The following is a 24,087-nucleotide window of genomic DNA, read 5'->3' as shown; positions in this document are numbered from 1 at the left end:
ATACAGCTGATGTGTTGTGCATTGATGTCCACAAGCAACGAAGGGAAAAGGTGAGAGGAGTAGAGCACATAGATGCGAGAAGGAATACAACGTGGCTGTTATGAAAATTAACTGTGTTTACGTGTGATCAGGGGTGTATTCATTCTACCTATTCTGTTGAAAATAAATCTTAAAACGGAACATAACAGGGATAAACATACATGATTTTGTCCAATAGAAACTCTAATTTGCAAGTGTTGGACTAATGATTACACCCTATATCAGCTAGATGCAGGCAAAAGTGTGCAAGGCGGTATTGAATGTGTATTGACCTGTGTGCACCTACAGTACCAGTTTGATGTCTTCACTATTATTCTACAATTTAGAAAATAGTAAAAAATAAAGAAAAACCCTTGAATGAGGAGGTGTCCAAACTTTTGACTGGTACTGTACATTATAAACATTCATTCATAGGCTAGGTTGTAGCAACCTCATGATTGGTATAGGTAAATTTAGAAGAATTATATAGTAGCCTAAACCCATCGCTGTTACATTGAACTAGGTGAATGGAATATGAATTACATATTTTCCTGGTTAAATAAATAATACAATAAGCTGCAATATAAATGAGGCCAAGCTCATGAAGAAAAATAAACTGTCCTCCATCATCTTAAAAGGCACAGACTGCCACTGATGTGGAGATATTTAATCATAACATGACAATGTTCTATTTCACACCGAGGGTTGGTGATTATCGAGGAGTGTTGAAAATATTTTTTCAATTGAGAGAGGAGCTGTTGTTATTTGCAATAGATGTAAAAAAAAAACTTTAAAAAAACACTTGACTTTGTGTAATGAAAATAAAATGTGTCTCCTTGCCTATGTAACAGGCATATTTGGGAAACTGAACAAACTGAACGCAAGCATGCAGGGGAAATACCAAACAATTATACAGATGAGTGACCGAATCCACAAAATCTGATCAGCAAAATGTTTGACTGTGATCCTGGCTTAGTTGACATGCCGGAAATCTAACAGCTGATCGAGCTGTCATGTGACCGAATGCTGCAGCCAATGCATTCACAGGTGTGGGAGTTTTAGTTCCTGACTCAATGGGAATAATGTGCCGTCTCCCACCGAGCATTAAAACTCATGGTACGCTGATTCAGTGCTCTCATCTGCATTAAAAACAAATATCGATCCAGGTTGGATGTGACAGGAGAGATGAGGTGCACACTGCATCATTCGTGGAGGATGGCATGTTTACTTTTGCCTTGTTTCCTTATTGATTTATCTGCTAAATATAAACCCCCAAAAATGTGTATTAGCATATTTAAAATCATTTCATAAAGAATTCACATTATCATATATTAATATCATAAGATAACAATTATTAGTCATAAACATAATTATTTCCAACACATTTCAGAACCAGTATCCAAATCAGAATAATCATGATAATGGCTTCAACATTACATAATTGCAGTGAGATTCATCACTGAACCAAAAGACAAAGAAACACAGGGGTGTATTCATTAAGCCGATTAGTTTACTACAAACTGAAAACATTTTGCAACAAAAACAAGAGTTCATTGGACACATTTAGATAGGTCCCTCCCTGTTTTGTTCCCTTTGCTCTGTTTGGTTTTTCAAATGGTAAACAGTTTCCATTACAATACATAATAAATAGAAGGTGCACACACAGGAGTGTACAGTTAAAGGGACAGAGCCTTTAATACACAATGATACTCGAACTGGGGTCTAGCGACTGTCAAGCCAACACCTTAACTGTTACACCAAGAGGTCCCAAGAGGTTGCTAGGTGTTGGGTTAAAGCTGAGATCCGCGAAAGGTGAAACAGCGCAACTGGTTGCTACAGGCACATTTGTTATTGTTTTGTTTATTTATTTAACATCGTGGTAAAATACTCTGCTGTTCTATCAAGTGTGCAACAATGTCCGTGAGAAAAAAAAAAGCAGTGTTAGTCATTGAAGTAACATCTGTTGTAATATCACCAATGGACGTGGCAGTTTCACCGCAAAAGTATTCCAACTACGATATATCGCTACAATATCATGGATGAGCAGCATTAGGACAGAATGGACCATTGGGTCAAGATAAATACTCAAATTCAAGGATACCATTTTCTGGAAAGTTCAATGTTTTAATGTATAAACAGTCTGAAAATTCTCTCTTCACCCTGACTGAGACATTCAAAAACAAACAACCTAATTGTTAATTGGCTAATGTTTCAACGGGGTAGGTCTATTCATTTCAAACCTACAGCATGAAGGATCCAGTTTGGTGTTGTCCATATCCTGCCCTTTTGATTCCCATCTTCTGATAGATGTCTGTGTCCTGGTTGTCTTTCTCCATTCGGTTTTGATCCTGGTTTTGTTATTTGTGGACTTTATCCACATGCTTCAGCAGGTCAGCATTCTCAGCGAATCTCCTACCACACACAGAACAGCCATGCTGTTTCTCACCCGTGTGAGTCAGGATATGCCTGTTCAGGTGCGTTTTTCGACTGAAGTTTTTTCCGCAGATACCACAGCTAAATGGTTTCTCTCCTGTGTGAGTCCGTAAATGTTGGTTTAGATTCCCCTTCTGATAGAAGCTTTTCCCGCAGTATCCACAGATGAATGGTTTCTCTCCTTTATGAGTCTGTATATGCACGTTCAGCAGCCCCTTGCTATAGAAACTTTTTCCGCAGTCACCACAGCTAAATTGGCTGTTCTGTGTATGAATCCTCATGTGCTGGGATAGATGGTCTTTGTTTTTAAAGGTCTTGCCACAAACAGGGCAGGGTTTCCCACCGTGACAGAGTGGGACATGGGCCTTCAGTTTACATGTGGCGTTGTAGGGGCATTCAATAGGTCTCTCCCTGGCGAGAGTCACATGCCTCTGAAGGTCAGCTTTCAGAGCAAATACTTTGCCGCAGTAGTGAGATTTTTTAGACATGGTGCTGAGTTCAGAACAGTGTGCCCCCAATGGTGGTTTGGGATCCAATGGTGGTCTATTTACTTGGTCACTAATTACAGTTGAGCTGCGGCTTAAGGCCTCATGATCCCATTCCCTTTTTACACAGGGACCACTAAATATAAACTCTATGGTATTACCCTCCAGTCCTTGAAACTGCTCTTCCTCCTGGCTGGTCCTGAGTTCCTCCTTTTCCTCTTTAATCTGTGATGGCCCTGGTTCCTCCTGTCCACGAGTGGGGTAACACTCCTGCGCACAGTGTTGTTGCTCAAAGGGAACCTCTTCAGAGACAGGTAGAGAGAGCTGCTGGGAGTCTGGAGGGGGGAAAAGAGTCGCAGACAAGCATGGTTACTATGGAACGCCGTTTGGTCTTTGCGTGTCAAAAACAAGAATACTATACGTGCGTTGACCAATCAGGACGTGAATATGACTGCACTTCACATAATAAATTAACGCGTTCATACATTTTTTTACGTAGTTATTACACATTGATAACAATATCACACGTATTTCATATGTCACAACGATTCATCGATACGTGTGCTATGGTGCTGGTAAAGTTGTCTCGCGCACCTACAGTGTTGGTCATTAAAAAAAAGCTAGCTAGCTGATAGATGCAAACAATGTTCTTCCCCAAAAACATAGCAAAGCGACATAATCTAGTTAACTATATAGGTAGGTGTCATCATCTAAAATAACCCTAATTTATAAAACACTTCTTATTTGATTAATGGTGGCGGGACCATCTATGTGAAGCTAGCCACAATAGTGGACTTTGCGGTTAGCCTTCAAAATAGAAGTATGTAATTGATAGTGATGCAAATGAATACAAATAGTAGAATAATGCCATAATTGAATAGATCATGCTAAACGAGAATGTTATATAAAATCAACAAAAGACAGTAATTTGTTAATTTGACAAAAATCTGTTGAAATCACACTGAATGTATTAAGACTTTAGAATTGCATTGGGGGCATACTTATTTCACTGTAGAGCCTTACCTATGGATTGTTGTTCAATGACATGGGGTACTCAGTGACACCCAGAGAACATTAGCATCATAGCTCTTATTACAGGACTCTGAAACAACTGTGAATTGAGCCACATGTATTGTCAACCTGCTATGTGTATTGAACACTATTTCTGATGAAAAACAGTTCTGCGTGGATGTTTTGGAGTCTGACAACTCTGAGGAGGACGTTCATTGATCCCCACAATCCGCCAGTGCAATATGAATGTCATGGCTGGGGATTTCACACAATATTAGCTACAACGCTAATATTTGTGTAAACGCTTCACAGTTGTGGTCTGTTGGTGTCAACGAGTATACTGATACCCCATTTCATTACTTCACATTCCAACCTTGTTTAACATGATCTAGTCTAAATACGGCATGACTCCACCTTCTGTATCACTTCAAATTGGGACTTTTATTTTGAAGGCAATCGGCAAATTCGACTCTTGGGCCTAATCTTTATTGTGGCTAGATTCATAACACACAGCCTGGTCCGGTCTAGCCTCACTAGCCAGATGAAGCTAGCTGGCTGTTATTTATCCTTTATTTAACTAGGCTAGTCAGTTAAGAACAAATTCTTATTTACAATGATGGCCTAGGAACCGTGGGTTAACTGCCTTGTTCAGGAGCAGAACGGCAGATTTTTACCTTGTCAGCTCGGGGATTCGATCTTGCAACCTTTCGGTTACTGGCCCAACGGCTACCTGCCCCAACCTGTTTATAACCTTAGCTTTGGGCAACAGGGTTCAATTTCAATAGGCGAACAACAAGTGGCTACCTAGCCAATACTTACTCACAAGGATTCCTAAATCATTGCTAAGAATGATGAAAATGACTGCAGTTTCTACTTGTAATTGTTTTCAGACTGGTTGTATTGGTGCTAGCTAGGTACCAAGCTAAAGCTAGCTAGCTAGCCCAGAAATTGCGGTCGAACAAATAATGCCGTATTACCAACGCGGTATTGTAAAACACAATGTTCGTGGCCGGTGTGTGCTTGTTTGCAGACTTTTTTGTTACAGTTTGACAGTGCTACTGATAGTAGTGGTGGCGCTTGGCTTGCACGTGTAATTTCATGACACACAACATTCTATAATAGAATCGTATTATTCGACGTGTCAAATGAAAAGCTTATTTAACGCGTATCTTTTTTGACACGCAAAGATCCAAACGGCGTTCCATAGATTACACATGAATTTTGCGACAGCGACAAAATAATCATGCATGGTTCAAGTTAAACTAAAACGTTGAAATGTTCATCACTATTACAGTATATTAATTGAGTAGGTGAGATATACACACAAACCTGTTCTACATAGTTTTATCTCCGGTGTAATCCTTAGCTGTCTCCGTAGACTATCAATCTCCTCTTTAGATCGGGATATCTCCTCCTGGTACTCAGCTACTACTTTCTCAATTGCCCCCAAAATCTCCACTGCCGCCGCCGTTAAACACTCAGAAAGAAACGAATTCAAAGACTGTAATTTATAAATTTTTGTAGACTTGTAGTAGCGGAATTATTATTGTCAAAAGAATCTCAATCTCTGGTTTTAACTAACTAGAATTCGTCTACGAAGAAGGAATGTAATATATATATTTTACTTGCACTCCCCGTTCTACATCCGTGTTGTCTTCTTCTTATGTTCTCATGAGTGGGTATGGCGTACCCAGAAACAAAAGTTGGCTCCCCGGGTGGATCGGGTTTTTCTACAGATAACTCCATAGGGGGCAAATAGTCATACTTTAACAGGGGGATGAATGCCTTGAGAGAACAGCCCACAAAAAAATTATGGTACCTCCCTATTGATGAGATGATGTATTTTGTTTTTATGATATAATCTTGCGTATATATTGTGTTTTCATCAAGAGGGCCAAAATGGAAATACATTTGTTATTGTGTCATCCTCAATCATTTTAAATGCATTGTATCCACGTGTGGTTGTATTGTGTTTTTAAATTGTAGGATATATAGGATGATACTTTTTTTGCATGAACCTTAATAATGAATGGATGTTTATCAGAAGGAATTCAAATGAATGTAATCTAATTGGGACTGAACAACTGCAGTGCACATGCATATAAAAATAGTTTGCACTTTACAGGTGTCTATTGTATATCATGAATGAGCAGCATCAGCAGAATATGGAAGATAAATACTCTTAAACAAATACAAGGAGACCTCTTCTGCAATGTATATAATTTCTTTAATTTGATCAATAACATCAGTCTGACCATTTTCTCATCACCCTGAGAGACATTCCAAAACATTTGACCAGGAATTGTTCATTGGCTAATGTTGTGTGAGTCAGTATCGTCAGAAGCCCCTTGTGATTAAAGCGTTTTCAGCAGTCACCACAGCTAAATGGTTTTTCTCTTGTGTGAGTCCGTATATGTTGGGTTAGGTTCCCATTCTGATTGAAGCTTTATCTGCAGTCACCACAGCTTAATGAGTTATCTCCCGGACCCAGTTCTCATTTGCAAAAAATGCCTGGCCAAGTTGCCAAAACACAGCAATAGGCTACAATAAAAAGAGACACGGACAATACAAAAGTTTATTTTTATTTTTAAGTTGAAACATATGTGCTAATGTTATGAGAAAGCAAATAAATTACATAAATAGAGTTATTCACTGCTGCTACTTGCACATTGTCTCCAGCCACTCCTCTTTGGAGAAAGTCTGCTTGTGGGCAGTAAACAGTCCCTTTTAAATATATATATATATATATATATATATATTTTACCTTTATTTAACAAGGCAAGTCAGTTAAGAAGAACTTCTTATTTTCAATGACGGCCTAGGAACAGTGGGTTAACTGCCTTGTTCAGGGGCAGCATGACAGATTTTTACCTTGTCAGCTCGGGGATTCGATCTTGCAACCTTTCAGTTACTAGTCCAATGCTCTAACCAATAGGCTACCTGCCGCCCCTTTACATTAGCTGTGCCCAGTCTGCTTGGTTCTGAACTGCCCACATTTTTGGCATGTGTTGCTACTGACCTTCCTTTTGTAGGCACGGCCCATTTTGTGGGTGGGTATGGTCACGGATGAAGCTGTTATGGTAACAGTGGGTGCTGTCTGTAACGTCACCTGGGGAACAAATTGCATGAAGTACTGTTCAGAGACAGATGGGACTTGAACAACCAGACCACCACTGGTGCTACAGACAGCGGGTGCTTTGGTGAATAGCTGCCTCTGTGCAGGTATCTTTGGCATGATTAGATGTGGTCCAACCAGTGCCCAGCGTTTAGTTTTGGCCAGCACTGCTGTGTTCGGAGGTAGTTGATGTACATTCTCTTCTTAGTTGTACTGAAGAGCTGTAGCACGGCAGGTTTTTGCAGGCTGACAGAGTTGGACATGGGCCTTCAGTTGACAGGTGAAATTATAGCAGTTTTTGCAGATGCGGCATTCGCTGGGTCTCTCCCTTGCAAGAGTGACGTGTCTATGTAGGCCAGCTTTCAGAGCAAATGCTCCGCCACAGTCACAGCAGCAGTGAGATTTATTAGACGTGGTGCTACATTCTGAACAGTGTTCTCCCACTGGTGGGTCGGGATCCAGTGGTGCGCTGCTGTAAAGTCGTACTGAGTTGCTGCTTATGGCTGAGCTGTAGCTGGAGGCATTGTTTTGATTATCTGGAGGGAATGTCGAAACACTTTAGCTGGGTAACAGTGCCAAAATATTTTCGATCCACTAGTTTTGAGTCACTCTCTCTGTTTTCCACAGTCGGAGTTTTGGGAAGAAACAAGGACTGAAATGGGTCCTCTTCATCTCAACTCACTTTTCAAACAGCAAGAAATTAACTATTTCGTATTAGCCTCTTGCCCTTGAAGTTGCACTTCCTCAGGGCTGGTCTTGAGTTCCTCCTGTGCCTCTTTAATCTGTGTGGGCTCTGGTTCCTCCTGCCCCAGACTGGAGGACCCACAGTGCTGCTGCTCAGGGCCAACCTCCCCTTCAGAGACGGGGTGAGAGAGCTGCTGGGAGTCTGGTGGGAATAAGAGAGAAGCTGAGTTATAGCTAGTTAAAGCCTTTAGACATGTCTAAGTAGCTACTAGTACAAGGTTTTCGAGATAGCACTAGCTAGCTATTTAATGGTGAAAGTTAAACTTAAAAGTTGTTGATAGGTGAATCGATGTTAGTCAGCCATAAACAATGTATTAATTGAGTAAATAATACCTACATAGCAACGAACCTATTGTACATCGTTTTATCTCCGGTGTGATCCATACTAGCAGTCTTCGTAGCCAATCATTCTCCTGTTTAGATCGGGAGATCTGGTACTCAACTACCACTTTCTAAACTGCCCCAAACATCCGTTAAACGCTCAGAAAGAAACGCATTCAAATACAGTAATTTAGACATGTTTTGTGGTTATTCACCCTCTTGAGTGTTTGGCTTCGTCCACGAGGAAAGAATGTTCAAAATCAAAACAAACTCCCTCCTTCCTCTCAGTTCTACGTCCGTGTTGTTTTTCTTCGTCGTCTTCTTCTTCTATAATAAAATAGCGGGCCGCAAACAAACGTTAAAGGTGCATGCCGCCACCTACTGTGCTGGAGTGTGTGGTCAATCACGGTTTACCACATAAGCTCCACATTTCTAAATCCTACCTAACTCAGTACTTCTGAGGGGACAAAAAACGGCCATACTAACTTCTAATAGACCCTCCCCAATCCCCAAAATCCCTTCGAACCAGCCCCCCCCCCCCAACCTCAATGACACTACACTCTTTCCCTCTCTTCAACATACTTATAAATCAAATCAAATCAAATCAAATCAAATTTTATTTGTCACATACACATGGTTAGCAGATGTTAATGCGAGTGTAGCGAAATGCTTGTGCTTCTAGTTCTGACAATGCAGTAATAACGAACAAGTAATCTAACTAACAATTCCAAAAAACTACTGTCTTATACACAGTGTAAGGGGATAAAGAATATGTACATAAGGATATATGAATGAGTGATGGTACAGAGCAGCATAGGCAAGATACAGTAGATGATATCGAGTACAATATAACATATGAGATGAGTATGCAAACAAAGTGGCATAGTTAAAGTGGCTAGTGATACATGTATTACATAAGGATGCAGTCGATGATATAGAGTACAGTATATACGTATGCATATGAGATGAATAATGTAGGGTAAGTAACATTATATAAGGTAGCATTGTTTAAAGTGGCTAGTGATATATTTACATCATTTCCCATCAATTCCCATTACTAAAGTGGCTGGAGTTGAGTCAGTGTCATTGACAGTGTGTTGGCAGCAGCCACTCAATGTTAGTGGTGGCTGTTTAACAGTCTGATGGCCTTGAGATAGAAGCTGTTTTTCAGTCTCTCGGTCCCAGCTTTGATGCACCTGTACTGACCTCGCCTTCTGGATGACAGCGGGGTGAACAGGCAGTGGCTCGGGTGGTTGATGTCCTTGATGATCTTTATGGCCTTCCTGTAGCATCGGGTGGTGTTGGTGTCCTGGAGGGCAGGTAGTTTGCCCCCGGTGATGCGTTGTGCAGACCTCACTACCCTCTGGAGAGCCTTACGGTTGAGGGCGGTGCAGTTGCCATACCAGGCGGTGATACAGCCCGCCAGGATGCTCTCGATTGTGCATCTGTAGAAGTTTGTGAGTGCTTTTGGTGACAAGCCGAATTTCTTCAGCCTCCTGAGGTTGAAGAGGCGCTGCTGCGCCTTCTTCACGATGCTGTCTGTGTGAGTGGACCAATTCAGTTTGTCTGTGATGTGTATGCCGAGGTACTTAAATATAATATTTAAGAATAACAATATAACAACACATGCTCCACCGTTTCAGCGACCATACACTCTAGACACAAACCATTTGCATGCTTGCCCACCAGATTTAATGATGTTCTAGGCACAATTGAGAAAACACAACCTTTTCCTTCCGAATCTGACCTTTGAATCTTGGTCCACCGACCTTACTTTGGAGGGCATATACATGTTGGCCCTTGGGCTCAGAGTCCTATCTCTTCTGCTACACATCTATCAAAATGGCTTTGATCTTACATTTGGCCTCACCTCTACCCAGTGGAACATTAAAATCAATTATATCTCTTTTTAAAGCACTTTTGGCTAACTGGTCTACAATTTCATTCCCTTCCACACCAGCAAAGGCTGGGACCCAGCAGAATCTCACTACTACACCCAGTCTCTCAATTCTCCATAATAACATGAAAACCTCCAATAGTAGGTAACTCCTATTAGATTTGCCAGATGATAAACTATTAAATACAGACAAGGAATCTGAGCATACTTTATTTCTGACAGGTTATATGTCCTCCACCCACTGGAGGGCAACTACTATTGCCAACAGTTCAACTGAGTATTCTGAAAGATCATCTGTTAATCTTCTACATTTGCACATCAAATTATGGAAAGTAAACATCTGCCCTTGGGGGCCCACTGTCTGGGTCCTTGGATCCATCTGTGAAAAGCGGTAAAAATGCATAAAAATTCAAACCAATGTAATTACCAACCCGTTTCCCTATATCACTGACTTCTGACCAATCTTCCCTTTTCCCTGCTTTATTTTCTGTATGTATTTACCAATACCAAATAATCTGATTTACTTTCACATTTGAACAGCACAATGTCATTTAATGATAGAACAAACCCATCTCGTTTTTTTTAGCTAAATCAAATGAAGTTATTATTGCATTGTTACTTGATGTACGAGTCAAAGGCCCATATGAAATCCTTCATATGTAATTTATTGGGTTATTAAATGCCTTACTACTGTTTTGTAGCGACAAATCCCCTTAAATGTATGTGGTAAAATAACCACAAAGAAGCCCATTCTGTTGAAGTATTAAAAAAAGGGCTATCAGCAGCACACACCCAAGATTAGATAAACCATTAAATAAACCATAACCCATTATATCTACGTTGTTTGTTTAATTTCCATACTACTTCAGTAGTTAAAGTAGTAGTGGTTGTAACAATCCACGGTAATGGAATTTCCCTTAAATTCTTTGTTCCGTTCTATATTATTTGTCTATACTATGCTAGCCTGGTGGTCCAGTCTGTTTGTGATTTAGCCAATTCATATCTGTGTTCGCTCATCATCATGCCCCTTTGATATTTCATTTGGAAAACTAATGTCTACATTATATATTGTAAACATATCCCTTTGGTGATAGAAGGTGTACCAAACAGTTACAAGACAACACTAACGCTTACGCTTTTGCAAATACTTATGTAGTATACACATCATAGGATATATAATAGGATAATTATAATAGAATGTTAAATATAATAGTATGATATTGTAAGGTTCTGTATTTATTTTCTTAGTCAACCTTGTGTTCTGTTTGGTTGTGTTATTGAACGTAGCCCTGTCTTTCATTTTTGTTCATTGATTTTACCTGTGTTAGTTACTCACCTGGTCTCATCAGCTCCTTATTTAGTTCAGTTCATTCTATTTGTGCCTTTGTGAAGTATTGTTCGTTTTGACTCTACTAAGCCTTTTCCTAGCTCGTTTGTGAGAACCAATTATAGCCTTCAGTCCTAGTTTTGATTCACCTGCCTGTTTGCCTACCTGTGTATGACCATTGCCAGCCTGTGACCACGATTCCTGCCTTCTGCTATAAGGCGAAATAAACACCTGCCGTGCTCTGCGCGTGAATCCACACCTTCATTACAGATATACAGATATTCATTACAGATATATTAGGATCATGTAGTTAAATATCCAGAATATAAATTATAGAAATAATCAAATATTTGGGGGAAAGCGTATCTAGGTTTACATTATTGATAGCTGATACAATAATCTATTTTAAAGCAGCATAAAACACACATTAGCTCCATCCTTTCCCAGCAGAGGGTTCTGGGTCTCTTGTTCTTTCACTGGAGTTGAATGCCCTTCTCGCTCCCTTAAGATAATACTCATTAGGATATGTACGACACTGACTCTGCACTACGGGGACTGCATCTGGTCTTCAATGAGGTCCGGAGGGCAGCACCGAAAATTGGTTATATTTTCTCGTCGTCAGAATTGGCAAAACAGTCCTCTATCCATCGTTTTTGGAATTTACGATGCTGTCTAGCTTTCATTTAGGTGATTAAGCAGTCAATAAAATAATTTAGGTCCATTATCATTTCTATACAGTTTCGATTTGGTTTTAGTCATTTTTAAGGATATTGAGTAAGTTTCACCATTGCGCCAGTGGCGAATTTGCCAATCTTGGTGTTCTCTGGCAAATGCCAAATGTCCTGCACGGTGTTGGGCTGTAAGCACAACCGCCACCTGTGGACGTTGGGCCCTCATACCACCCTCATGGAGTCTGTTTCACACATGCACATTTGTGGCCTGCTGGAGGTCATTTTGCAGGGCTCTGGCAGTGCTCCTCCTGCTCCTCCTTGCACAAAGGCAGAGGTAGCGGTCCTGCTGCTGGGTTGTTGGCCTCCTCCACGTCTCCTGATGTACTGGCCTGTCTCCTGGTAGTGCATCCATGCTCTGGACACTACGCTGACAGACACAGCAAATCTTCTTGCCACAGCTCACATTGATGTGCCATCCTGGATGAGCTGATCTACCTGAGCCACATGTGTGGGTTTTAGACTCCGTCTCATGCTACCACTAGAGTGAGAGCACCGCCAGCATTCAAAAGTGACCAAAACATCAGCCAGGAAGCATAGGAACTGAGAAGTGGTCTGTGGTCACCACCTGCAGAACCACTCCTTTATTGGGGGTGTCTTGCTAATTGCCTATAATTTCCACCTGTTGTCTATTCCATTTGCACAACAGCATGTGAAATTTATTGTCAATCAGTGTTGCTTACTAAGTGGACAGTTTGATTTCACAGAAGTGTGATTGACTTGGAGTTATATTGTGTTGTTTAAGTGTTCCCTTTATTTTTTTGAGCAGTGTATATACTTTTATTGTAAATCCAATTCATATTTACTTTTGAATGAAAAAAATCCAATTTTAGTTACTCATTTAGATGACCCAAACCTGAAAGGGTGTAATTAATATAGAGAGGGAGGTTGATATACAGACCTTCACCAGGTAGCAGTCGTTGGTTCTCATCAGTATCATCACGGCTTCTGGTTGGTTTTCCCTCCTGACTAGAACCTTCACTAGAATGTCCCCTAGAACCCTGACCTGAAAAAGTAACAACATAACAGTCAAACCCCATCACTTACAGAGTATACCTGTTAGACCTAGTCTAAACCAAATCTTATAAAAAATTGATGTAATAATTTTAAAGACGGGTCAAAAGAAGAGGGGTTGTCATTGGTCTTCTTTGAAAAAGAGATTGGAATAACTTATGTTTATATTATCATAAATAATAAAGCAAAATATGACATATTACTGTCATGTCTACGGTGTTGGAATCCGGCCTACTGCCCTTTGACACAACCTCTATCTTTCCCCACTGTCATCTTCTCTCTATTTTGTTTATTAAAGTAAATAAATTACCTTTAAAAAATATATATTTATTTTTTTAAAGTTCATCTCTGACTTTAATAAACAAAATAGAGGATGACTTTATATATATATATATAGTAGGGCAAAAGAGTATTTTAGTCAGCCACCAATTGTGCAAGTTCTCCCTCTTAAATAGATGAGAGAAGCCTGTACTTTTCATCATAGGTACACTTCAACTATGACAGACAAAATGAGGAAAGAAAATCCCGAAAATCACATTGTAGGATTTTTTATGAATTTATTTGCAAATTATGGTGGAAAATAAGTATTTGGTCACTGTAATGGATTTCTTCATCTGAACGAGAGGCGGACCAAAGCGCAGCGTTGGTTGTTTTGATTCATGTTTTAATAAATCCATTCACATGAACAAACTAACAAAAACAAGAAAATGTGAAAACTCAAAACAGTCCTATCTGGTGCAAAGACAGAGACAGGAACAATCACCCACAAACACACAGTGACACCCAGGCTACCTAAGTATGATTCTCAATCAGAGACAACTAATGACACCTGCCTCTGATTGAGAACCATACTAGGCCGAAACATAGAAATACCCAAATCATAGAAAAAAAACATAGACTGCCCACCCAACTCACGCCCTGACCATACAAAATAATGATAAAACAAAGGAAATAAAGGCCAGAACGTGACAGTCACCTACAAACAAGCAAGATTTCTGGCTCTCACAGACCTGTAACTTCTTCTTTAAGAGGCTCCTCTGTCCTTCACTCGTTACCTGTATTATTGGCACCTGTTTGAACTTGTTATCAGTATAAAAGACACCTGTCCACAACCTCAAACAGTCACACTCCAAACTCCACTATGGCCAATACCAAAGAGCTGTCAAAGGACACCAGAAACAAATTTGTAGACCTGCACCAGGCTGGGAAGACTGAATCTGCAACAGGTAAGCAGCTTGGTTTGAAGAAATCAACTGTGGGAGCAATTATTAGGAAATGGAAGACATACAAGAACACTGATAATCTCCCTCGATCTGGGGCTCCACGCAAGATCACACCCCGTGGGGTCAAAATGAGCACAAGAACGGTGAGAAAAAATCCCAGAACCACACGGGGGACCTAGTGAATGACCTGCAGAGAGCTGGGACCAAAGTAACAAAGCCTACCATCAGTAACACACTACGCCGCCAGGGACTCAAATCCTGCAGTGCCAGACGTGTCCCCCTGCTTAAGCCAGTACATGTCCAGGCCCGTCTGAATTTTGCTAGAGAGCATTTGGATGATCCAGAAGAAGATTGGGAGAATGTCATATGGTCAGATGAAACCAACATAGAACTTTTTGGTAAAACTCCAACTCGTCGTGTTTGGAGGACAAAGAATGCTGAGTTGCATCCAAAGAACACCATACCTACTGTGAAGCATGGGGGTGGAAACATCATGCTTTGGGGCTGTTTTTCTGCAAAGGGACCAGGTCGACTGATCCGTGTAAAGGAAAGAATGAATGGGGCCATGTATTGTGAGATTTTGAGTGAAAACCTCCTTCCATCAGCAAGGGCATTGAAGATGAAACGTGGCTGGGTCTTTCAGCATGACAATGATCCCAAACACACCGCCCGGGCAACGAAGGAGTGGCTTCGTAAGAAGCATTTCAAGGTCCTGGAGTGGCCTAGCCAGTCTCCAGAACTCAACCCCATAGAAAATCTTTGGAGGGAGTTGAAAGTCCGTGATGCCCTACAACAGCCCCAAAACATCACTACTCTAGAGGAGATCTGCATGGAGGAATGGACCAAAATACCAGCAACAGTGTGTGAAAACCTTGTGAAGACTGACAGAAAACGTTTGACCTCTGTCATTGCCAACAAAGGGTATAAAACAAAGGATTGAGATAAACTTTTGTTACTGACCAAATACTTATTTTCCACCATAATATGCAAATAAATTCATTAAAAATCCTACAATGTGATTTTCTGGATTTCTTTTCTCATTTTGTCTGTCACAGTTGAAGTGTACCTATGATGAAAATTACAGGCCTCTCTCATCTTTTTAAGTGGGAGAACTTGCACAATTGGTGGCTGACTAAATACTTTTTTTGCCCCACTGTATATATATATTTATAAAGATAAGTCAACTGATGTTGAACTTAAACAAAGTTTGGGCATTTTTCAAACTCATTGTATTCTGCCACAATAATGCTCCTCTTTGTGGCTCTTGTGTGGGAACATGACAACATTTATCAGTAAGTTGATTTGACCTTGAAGGATGATGATCTTATCCTTGTCGATCTTCATACTAAAGCTGAAAGTATGTGAAGTGTCCTAGGTTCATTGTGTCAAACAGAATGCTTGTTATTCTAGTGTTTCACTTTCTTGACAAATCTGTTCTTGATCATAAGTACAGTAACTGATCTGTCTCTCCTGTTTATGACTAATGTACCACGTGATTTACGATAAGTGATAAAAGCAACCTTTGCAATGAAAACAAGCATGAGTTTGTCATGGAAATTCTTACACAGGGACACTCAAAGTCAATTTTAAATTAATCATAATTTATTGTAAGTGTGCTGGAGAGGTTCCAACCAACTCAATGCACCTACCACATTTTAGGGAAGACCCAGATGCAGACAGTGTCGAAGTAACAGCATTTTATTACTAGAACAGGGGCCAGGCAAAATGACAGGTCAAGGGCAGGCAAAGGTCAGTAATCCAGAGAGTCCAAAAGGTACAGAACGGCAGACAGTCTCAGGGTCAGGGCAGGCAGAGGTCAATAATCCAGTGTGGCGGGGCAAGGTACAGGATGGCAGGCAGGGTCAGGGCAGGCAGAATGGTCAAAACCGGGAAAACTGGAAAACAGGAACTATAGATAAGACAGGCGCAAGGGGTAAACAGCTGGTAGGCTTGAAGTACAAAACAAACTGGCAACAGACAAACAGAGAACACAGGTATAAATACACAAGGGATAATGAGGGGAGATGGGAGACACCTGGTGGGGGTGGAGACAAGCACAAAGACAGGTGAAACAGATCAGGGTGTGACGGCACCATAATACACAAGTCAATCACAAGCTCTTCCTGGACAGTTCCAGCAGTTGTCTTATATACAGTTATACACAGACAAGTTATATTTGTATGATTTAGCATAATTCATCATTACCGTTTTGTTTCATTCATGTCACCGACCAATACTGGTTCATAACATGTGGCAGACCAACACCTCATGAGGCTTCTTCTCTCTAAACTGAGACCTTGAAACTGAGATATATTTAGTTCTTTCTCAAAACAAGGTCTGGGTGTACTGCCAAATTGCAGATACTGATAAGTGAGAATTCGTTAAATCAGTCACTTGCACAAACATAAAAATTATATTTCTAAATTGTTCATCTTGTAATATTTTTGTAAACTATGCTGTCTTTTTTGTATAATTGTTTGGTAAACCCAAGTTTCCACCTAAACGTTACCCAATAGTATCACTATACTATACATACTCAACTATAATCAACTAGATTGACCCTGTTATGCCCAATGTGCAAAAGTGCAATTACAAAGTATTTTGAGAGCGGTTACATTAGCTATATATCCTGTAGTTTACCTGTTGACACTTTGATGGTCATGGTGTAACTTTCAAACTTGCCTCCTTGTATTCGATGTAGGTGTTCATGTTACCATTCATCTGCAGCTTCACCTATGCAGAGAGAGAGGGAGGGAGAAAATAAAAGAGAGAGAGAGATTCAGTAAGCAACAGGGAAAACGCATTGAAGACTGGCTTGGAAGAGGTTAACTAACAGACCAAGATCAACATACAGACAGAAAACCTGACAGACAGACAGACAGACAGACAGACAGACAGACTTCTTTAGTGTCCCCCTCTGGTTGGGATCCAGAACAGTCTGTAAAGGAACACGTCTTGGCCTGAGTGTTCCCAGGTGACCCTGAAGCTCTCTGTGGAGACTTCACTGCTGCTCAGGTTGAGATGCTCTGGGACCGTCTCTGGATTAGACACAAAGGGTGAGTCATTTAAAAGAGAATACACATGACATACATTTTCCATCTAAATTGCATCCTAAAAACATTCATAATGTGTTGCACACAGGTAGTTAATAGAGAGTGTAACCAAATGAGATAGGTTGGATGTAAGGTGGCAATAAGTGTTGTGAATTCCCTGCCAGTGACTCTTTTTAGCACCTCAAAACCCTAACTGTCGTTTGCGGGAAAATGAGTCAATGAAAATGACATATTTTTCCACTAAATCCTATTATTAAATTCCTAGGATAAAGAAAAGCAGCTCAGGACAGCAACACAGAAGAGCAATACAGTACAGTACAGTAGAGTAGATTAATATTTTGGACTAGCAACTATCTGGCCATCAGTTGTCGTAGCTGAATCAGAATTAGTAAGGTAACATAGATAAATAAGATGTTTTATTTACTTTCATAATATGCTTATGTGAGATACTTGTCATTACAATGTCTTCTTTTGGACTATACTGTTGGCAGTTGCATTTTTCCTTTCTTCTCTAGGGAAAAGTCACTTGGGGCCCAGAGAGGGGAGAGGTCAGGCTTGTCTTTTACATGTCTGGTAATATGCAGAATATCAGAAAGGGAGAAGTCAGAATTTAACATTGTCTTCATATGTGAATGTATCTGTTAAACCATGTGAAGGGCTCCACAATGTCTGTACGCCAGTCACTCCCTCCTTTTCCCATTTGGGGGGAGGTGTATGGCAGTGTCTGGAACCATTGTATTACCCCTCTGATGTTGAACTTATCTTTCATAGTATATGACCTAGAGGCTCACTCCCCTCAGTGAGCTTGTCCAGGAGGGGGTGTATTTGAGATGGGAGTATCTAGAATTGACAATTGATATATGCCATTGGATGAGGTAATGTTTTGGTACTATGAAGTACCAAGAACGAGATTAGAACCTCGTCTTAGAGACCAAACTGAACGATAATGTATAGCTAATGCTATCTGGCTATGGGATACTCCTTTCTCAAGTAAAAGGCCCTTTGTGAAGTTCCTGAAATCTGTGGTTGGTCATGTGAGTTGAGAGGGGTTTATCTTGGCTATAAAAGATACTAGTGTTCTTTTGTAAGCACTCTCAGAATTCATTTATAGACATTGAATTGATCTGAGAGTCATAAGGCTATGGTGAAGCTCATATAATTAAAGATGAAGTTTAAATATAACTCTGACTTGTGTGTGGTTTATAACTCTCATCATTTAGTAATACAAGCAATTACCACGACACAGTCTTCCTCCTTCAGTACCACTGTACCATACAGCTCTCCACAACTAACAACTGGGGAGAATAGAGGGGAGAAGAGAGGCAGTCTTACTGGTGGACCCCTACCATACAAAGCCAAGATGGTCACAGTGTACTCTGTCAATGACATCAGGTTGCTAAGCATCACTGGGTTTTCGTTGAATTCGCCCTATGGTCAAAGAAAAAGTAAGTGTGAAAGTGAGTATGAATTAATTTAATCTCAAAGATGTGTAGATGGCATTATTGTCCTTGTACAGTATTTACGTCCTGGCCAATATTGAAAACATTCATTCATTTTAAGAATAACAACAAATAACAATAACGGTACTGGGATGTCTGTGCTTCCTGGATTAGGCTTTTTTTTACTGTATTAATTTTCAATTTACATTTCAGAAGGTGGTAACATTGAGCACAGTTACCTGCACACATTAATGCAATTATTGTGGATAGACAGGTTAATATAATAGTTTGTTTAAAACATTTACATGCTTTGCAAGAAGAACAATTTCCCTAATAATCCTGTTTACATGCACACTTCTGAAATCAGGCCACTGGTGGGATTTAGATAAATGCAGAAAATCGGCAATCAAAATAAACGTTTTACCACAGTGACCATGTTATTTTTGTGAAGACTTTGATTTGTGAAAACTATAAACTTAACTAAAGTATTGATATAAATGCAACAATTTCAGAGATTTTATTGAGTTACAGTTCATAGAAGGAAATCAGTCAGTTCAAATAAAATCATTAGGCAATAATCTATGGATTTCACATGACCTGGCAGGGGTGCAGCCATGGGTGGGTCTAGGAGGGCTTAGGCCCACCCACTTGGGAGCCAGACCACCCACTGGGGAGCCAGGAACAGCCAATCCAAGTTCCAAGTACAAGTCCCCCCCCCGCCCCTCCCCCCCACACACAAGTGGTCTGCGGTTGTGAGGGCGGTTGGTTATACTGCCAAATTCTCTAAAACGACATTGGTAAAGAAATTAACATTAAATTCTCTGTTGGACATTCCTGCAGTCAGCATGCCAATTGTACACTCCCTGAAAACTTGAGACATCTGTGGCATTTTAGATTGGCCTTTTATTGTCCCCAGCAGAAGGTGCACCTGTGTAATGATGATGCTGTTTAGTCAGCTTCTTGATATGCTACACCTGTCAGGTGAACAGGTTATCTTGGCAAAAGAGAAATGCTCACAAACAGGGATGTAAACAAATTTGTGCACAGGAGAAATAAGCTGAGAGAAAGAAGCTTTTTGTGTGCATGTATAACATGGATGCAGGGAGGCTGGAAGCAAGTGAAGTTAATGAGTTTAATTAAAAAGACCATGGAACGATACAAAACAAGGGACATGTCTAACATGTAAAACATAACAAATACTGCCTGAAGGGTGAATACAATGGAGTGTAGATAAAGGAGGAGCAATCAGGGAAGTGATGAAGTCCAGGTATGTCTGATGAGGCGCAGGAATGCGTAATGATGGTTGCCAGGTGTGCGTAATGATGGGTTGCCAGATCCTCACAAGCTCTGTCTGCACATGCGCAGATCATGTGCAGATACACAGCTGGAACACCAATTAAGCCATTTACATGTCCTAATAACTTTAAATATTGCTCAGAAAACCAAGTGTTTTAATTGGCGTATGCTTACTTCGATTATGACCTTATGCCAATTAAAATAAGCAGAGTAATGTGTTTACATGACTAATGCCAACTGCCATTATCAAACTATTAGTGCACATATAAACGTACTCATTATTTAATGTGTTGATGTAAGAACTAAGATTCACATGTTATCAAGCTAGCTAGCTAAGTGGGTCATTTCCGGTCACAACTTGCAGGCTTGTTTTCGAGTTGCTGTGCGTTTTGTTGCCAACCTGTTTTGCTACCTGACACCTTTACGGTTTTCACTTTTTAATTACCGTTCATATATTTATTTATTTTTTCCTCAACTTTTTCACTCCGGACGCTTTATCTGGACACGATTCGTCAGGACCTCCAACAGCCGAAGCTAAGTAGTAACATGAACATGATGCCTTCTAATTGCAGCCGCTGTACTCGCCTTACGGCGAGGATAGCTGTGCTGCAAGCCCAGCTTCAGACGCAATCGTTAGGCAAGGGTAATTTCAGTGTAGGAAAGGATGAAACAGCGTCTGTGGCACCAGTAAGTACAGATAGTAGTGTAAATCCCCTGGCACAGTCCCCGCAGCCGGACAACTTTCTCACGGTTTCTGGAAGGAAATGCTGTAGGAACGCTCAACCGGTGTCGCTCATTCAGCCGACAGAAACTTTCAACCGGTTTTCCCCATTAAGCAGCGGGTCGGAGTCAGAGGCCGATTCTTCTCTGGTCTCTACTCCTCCCGTTACGGGGTCTGAGACGCCGAAGCTTCCCACCATTAGCTCTGACAAATTGAAAACTCTAGTCATTGGCGACTCCATTACCCGCAGTATTAGACTTAAAGCGAATCATCCAGCGATCATACACTGTTTACCCGGGGGCAGGGCTACCGACGTTAAGGCTAATCTGAAGATGGTGCTGGCTAAAGCTAAAACTGGCGAGTGTAGAGAGTATAGAGATATTGTTATCCACGTCGGCACCAACGATGTTAGGATGAAACAGTCAGAAATCACCAAGCGCAACATAGCTTCTGCGTGCATATCAGCTAGAAAGATGTGTCGGCATCGAGTAATTGTCTCTGGCCCCCTCCCAGTTAGGGGGAGTGATGAGCTCTACAGCAGAGTCTCACAACTCAATCGCTGGTTGAAAACTGTTTTCTGCCCCTCCCAAAAGTTAGAATTTGTAGATAATTGGCCCTCTTTCTGGGACTCACCCACAAACAGGACCAAGCCTGACCTGCTGAGGAGTGACGGACTCCATCCTAGCTGGAGGGGTGCTCTCATCTTATCTACCAACATAGACAGGGCTCTAACTCCTCTAGCTCCACAATGAAATAGGGTGCAGGCCAGGCAGCAGGCTGTTAGCCAGCCTGCCAGCATAGTGGAGTCTGCCATTAGCACAGTCAGTGTAGTCAGCTCAGCTATCACCATTGAGACCGTGTCTGTGCCTCGACCTAGGTTGGGCAAAACTAAACATGGCGGTGTTCGCCTTAGCAATCTCACTAGGATAAAGACCACCTCCATTCCTGTCATTACTGAAAGAGATCATGATACCTCACATCTCAAAATAGGGCTACTTAATGTTAGATCCCTTACTTCAAAGGCAATTATAGTCAATGAACTAATCACTGATCATAATCTTGATGTGATTGGCCTGACTGAAACATGGCTTAAGCCTGATGAATTTACTGTTTTAAATGAGGCCTCACCTCCTGGCTACACTAGTGACCATATCCCCCGTGCATCCCGCAAAGGCGGAGGTGTTGCTAACATTTACGATAGCAAATTTCAATTTACAAAAAAAAAAATGACATTTTCGTCTTTTGAGCTTCTAGTCATGAAATCTATGCAGCCTACTCAATCACTTTTTATAGCTACTGTTTACAGGCCTCCTGGGCCATATACAGCGTTTCTCACTGAGTTCCCTGAATTCCTATCGGACCTTGTAGTCATAGCAGATAATATTCTAATCTTTGGTGACTTTAATATTCACATGGAAAAGTCCACAGACCCACTCCAAAAGGCTTTCGGAGCCATCATCGACTCAGTGGGTTTTGTCCAACATGTCTCTGGACCCACTCACTGTCACAGTCATATGCTGGACCTAGTTTTGTCCCATGGAATAAATGTGGTGGATCTTCATGTTTTTCCTCATAATCCTGGACTATCGGACCACCATTTTATTACGTTTGCAATTGCAACAAATAATCTGCTTAGACCCCAACCAAGGAACATCAAAAGTCGTGCTATAAATTCACAGACAACACAAAGATTCCTTGATGCCCTTCCAGACTCCCTCTGCCTACCCAAGGACGCCAGAGGACAAAAATCAGTTAACCACCTAACTGAGGATCTCAATTTAACCTTGCGCAATACCCTAGATGCAGTTGCACCCCTAAAAACTAAAAAAATGTCTCATAAGAAACTAGCTCCCTGGTACACAGAAAATACCCGAGCTCTGAAGCAAGCTTCCAGAAAATTGGAACGGAAATGGCGCCACACCAAACTGGAAGTCTTCCGACTAGCTTGGAAGGACGGTACCGTGCAGTACCGTAAAGCCCTTACTGCTGCTCGATCATCCTATTTTTCTAACTTAATTGAGGAAAATAAGAACAATCCGAAATTCCTTTTTAATACTGTCGCAAAGCTAACTAAAAAGCAGCATTCCCCAAGAGAGGATGACTTTCACTTTAGCAGTGATAAATTCATGAACTTCTTTGAGGAAAAGATTATGATTATTAGAAAGCAAATTACGGACTCCTCTTTAAACCTGCGTATTCCTCCAAACCTCAGTTGTCCTGAGTCTGCACAACTCTGCCAGGACCTAGGATCAAGAGAGACGCTCAAGTGTTTTAGTACTATATCTCTTGACACAATGATGAAAATAATCATGGCCTCTAAACCTTCAAGCTGCATACTGGACCCTATTCCAACTAAACTACTGAAAGAGCTGCTTCCTGTGCTTGGCCCTCCTATGTTGAACATAATAAACGGCTCTCTATCCACTGGATGTGTACCAAACTCACTAAAAGTGGCAGTAATAAAGCCTCTCTTGAAAAAGCCAAACCTTGACCCAGAAAATATAAAAAACTATCGGCCTATATCGAATCTTCCATTCCTCTCAAAAATTTTAGAGAAGGCTGTTGCGCAGCAACTCACTGCCTTCCTGAAGACAAACAATGTATACGAAATGCTTCAGTCTGGTTTTAGACCCCATCATAGCACTGAGACGGCACTTGTGAAGGTGGTAAATTACATTTTAATGGCATCGGACCGAGGCTCTGCATCTGTCCTCGTGCTCCTAGACCTTAGTGCTGCTTTTGATACCATCGATCACCACATTCTTTTGGAGAGATTGGAAACCCAAATTCTACACGGACATGTTCTGGCCTGGTTTAGATCTTATCTGTCGGAAAGATATCAGTTTGTCTCTGTGAATGGTTTGTCCTCTGACAAATCAACTGTAAATTTCGGTGTTCCTCAAGGTTCCGTTTTAGGACCACTATTGTTTTCACTATATATTTTACCTCTTGGGGATGTTATTCGAAAACATAATGTAAACTTTCACTGCTATGCGGATGACACACAGCTGTACATTTCAATGAAACATGGTGAAGCCCCAAAATTGCCCTCGCTAGAAGCATGTGTTTCAGACATAAGGAAGTGGATGGCTGCAAACTTTCTACTATTAAACTCGGACAAAACAGAGATGCTTGTTCTAGGTCCCAAGAAACAAAGAGATCTTCTGTTGAATCTGACAATTAATCTTAATGTTTGTACAGTCGTCTCAAATAAAACTGTGAAGGACCTCGGCGTTACTCTGGACCCTGATCTCTCTTTTGA

The 24,087-nt window shown here is 40.9% G+C and overlaps 1 protein-coding gene and 1 pseudogene across 3 annotated transcripts; both read right to left on the bottom strand.

Moving 5' to 3' along the window:
* Positions 1–1,508: 1,508 nt before the first annotated feature.
* LOC109903583 (zinc finger protein 180-like) lies at positions 1,509–5,712 on the bottom strand. Of its 3 annotated transcripts, XR_004202840.1 has the most exons (3): positions 5,573–5,692; positions 5,277–5,424; positions 1,509–3,271 (listed from the first exon to the last, which is right to left on the bottom strand). XR_004202840.1 is itself a non-coding variant. In XM_031788600.1 (2 exons), the coding sequence occupies exons 1-2, from the start codon at positions 5,691–5,693 to the stop codon at positions 2,376–2,378; spliced, it is 1,017 nt and encodes a 338-aa protein (XP_031644460.1). In that variant the 5' UTR covers positions 5,694–5,712; the 3' UTR covers positions 1,509–2,375. The 3 variants fall into 3 exon arrangements, 1 of the variants encoding a protein (XP_031644460.1); XR_002257053.2 differs by having other exon boundaries at positions 5,277–5,665; XM_031788600.1 differs by lacking the exon at positions 5,277–5,424 and having other exon boundaries at positions 5,573–5,712.
* A 445-nt stretch (positions 5,713–6,157) lies between these two features.
* The window catches only part of LOC109904448 (H-2 class I histocompatibility antigen, Q10 alpha chain-like), a 24,359-nt pseudogene continuing 6,429 nt past the window's right edge, over positions 6,158–24,087 (bottom strand).

Source organism: Oncorhynchus kisutch, linkage group LG14, assembly GCF_002021735.2.
Source record: "Oncorhynchus kisutch isolate 150728-3 linkage group LG14, Okis_V2, whole genome shotgun sequence".
In the NCBI taxonomy this organism is placed as follows: Eukaryota; Metazoa; Chordata; class Actinopteri; order Salmoniformes; family Salmonidae; genus Oncorhynchus; species Oncorhynchus kisutch.
This window is presented reverse-complemented; position numbering and strand designations above follow the sequence as displayed.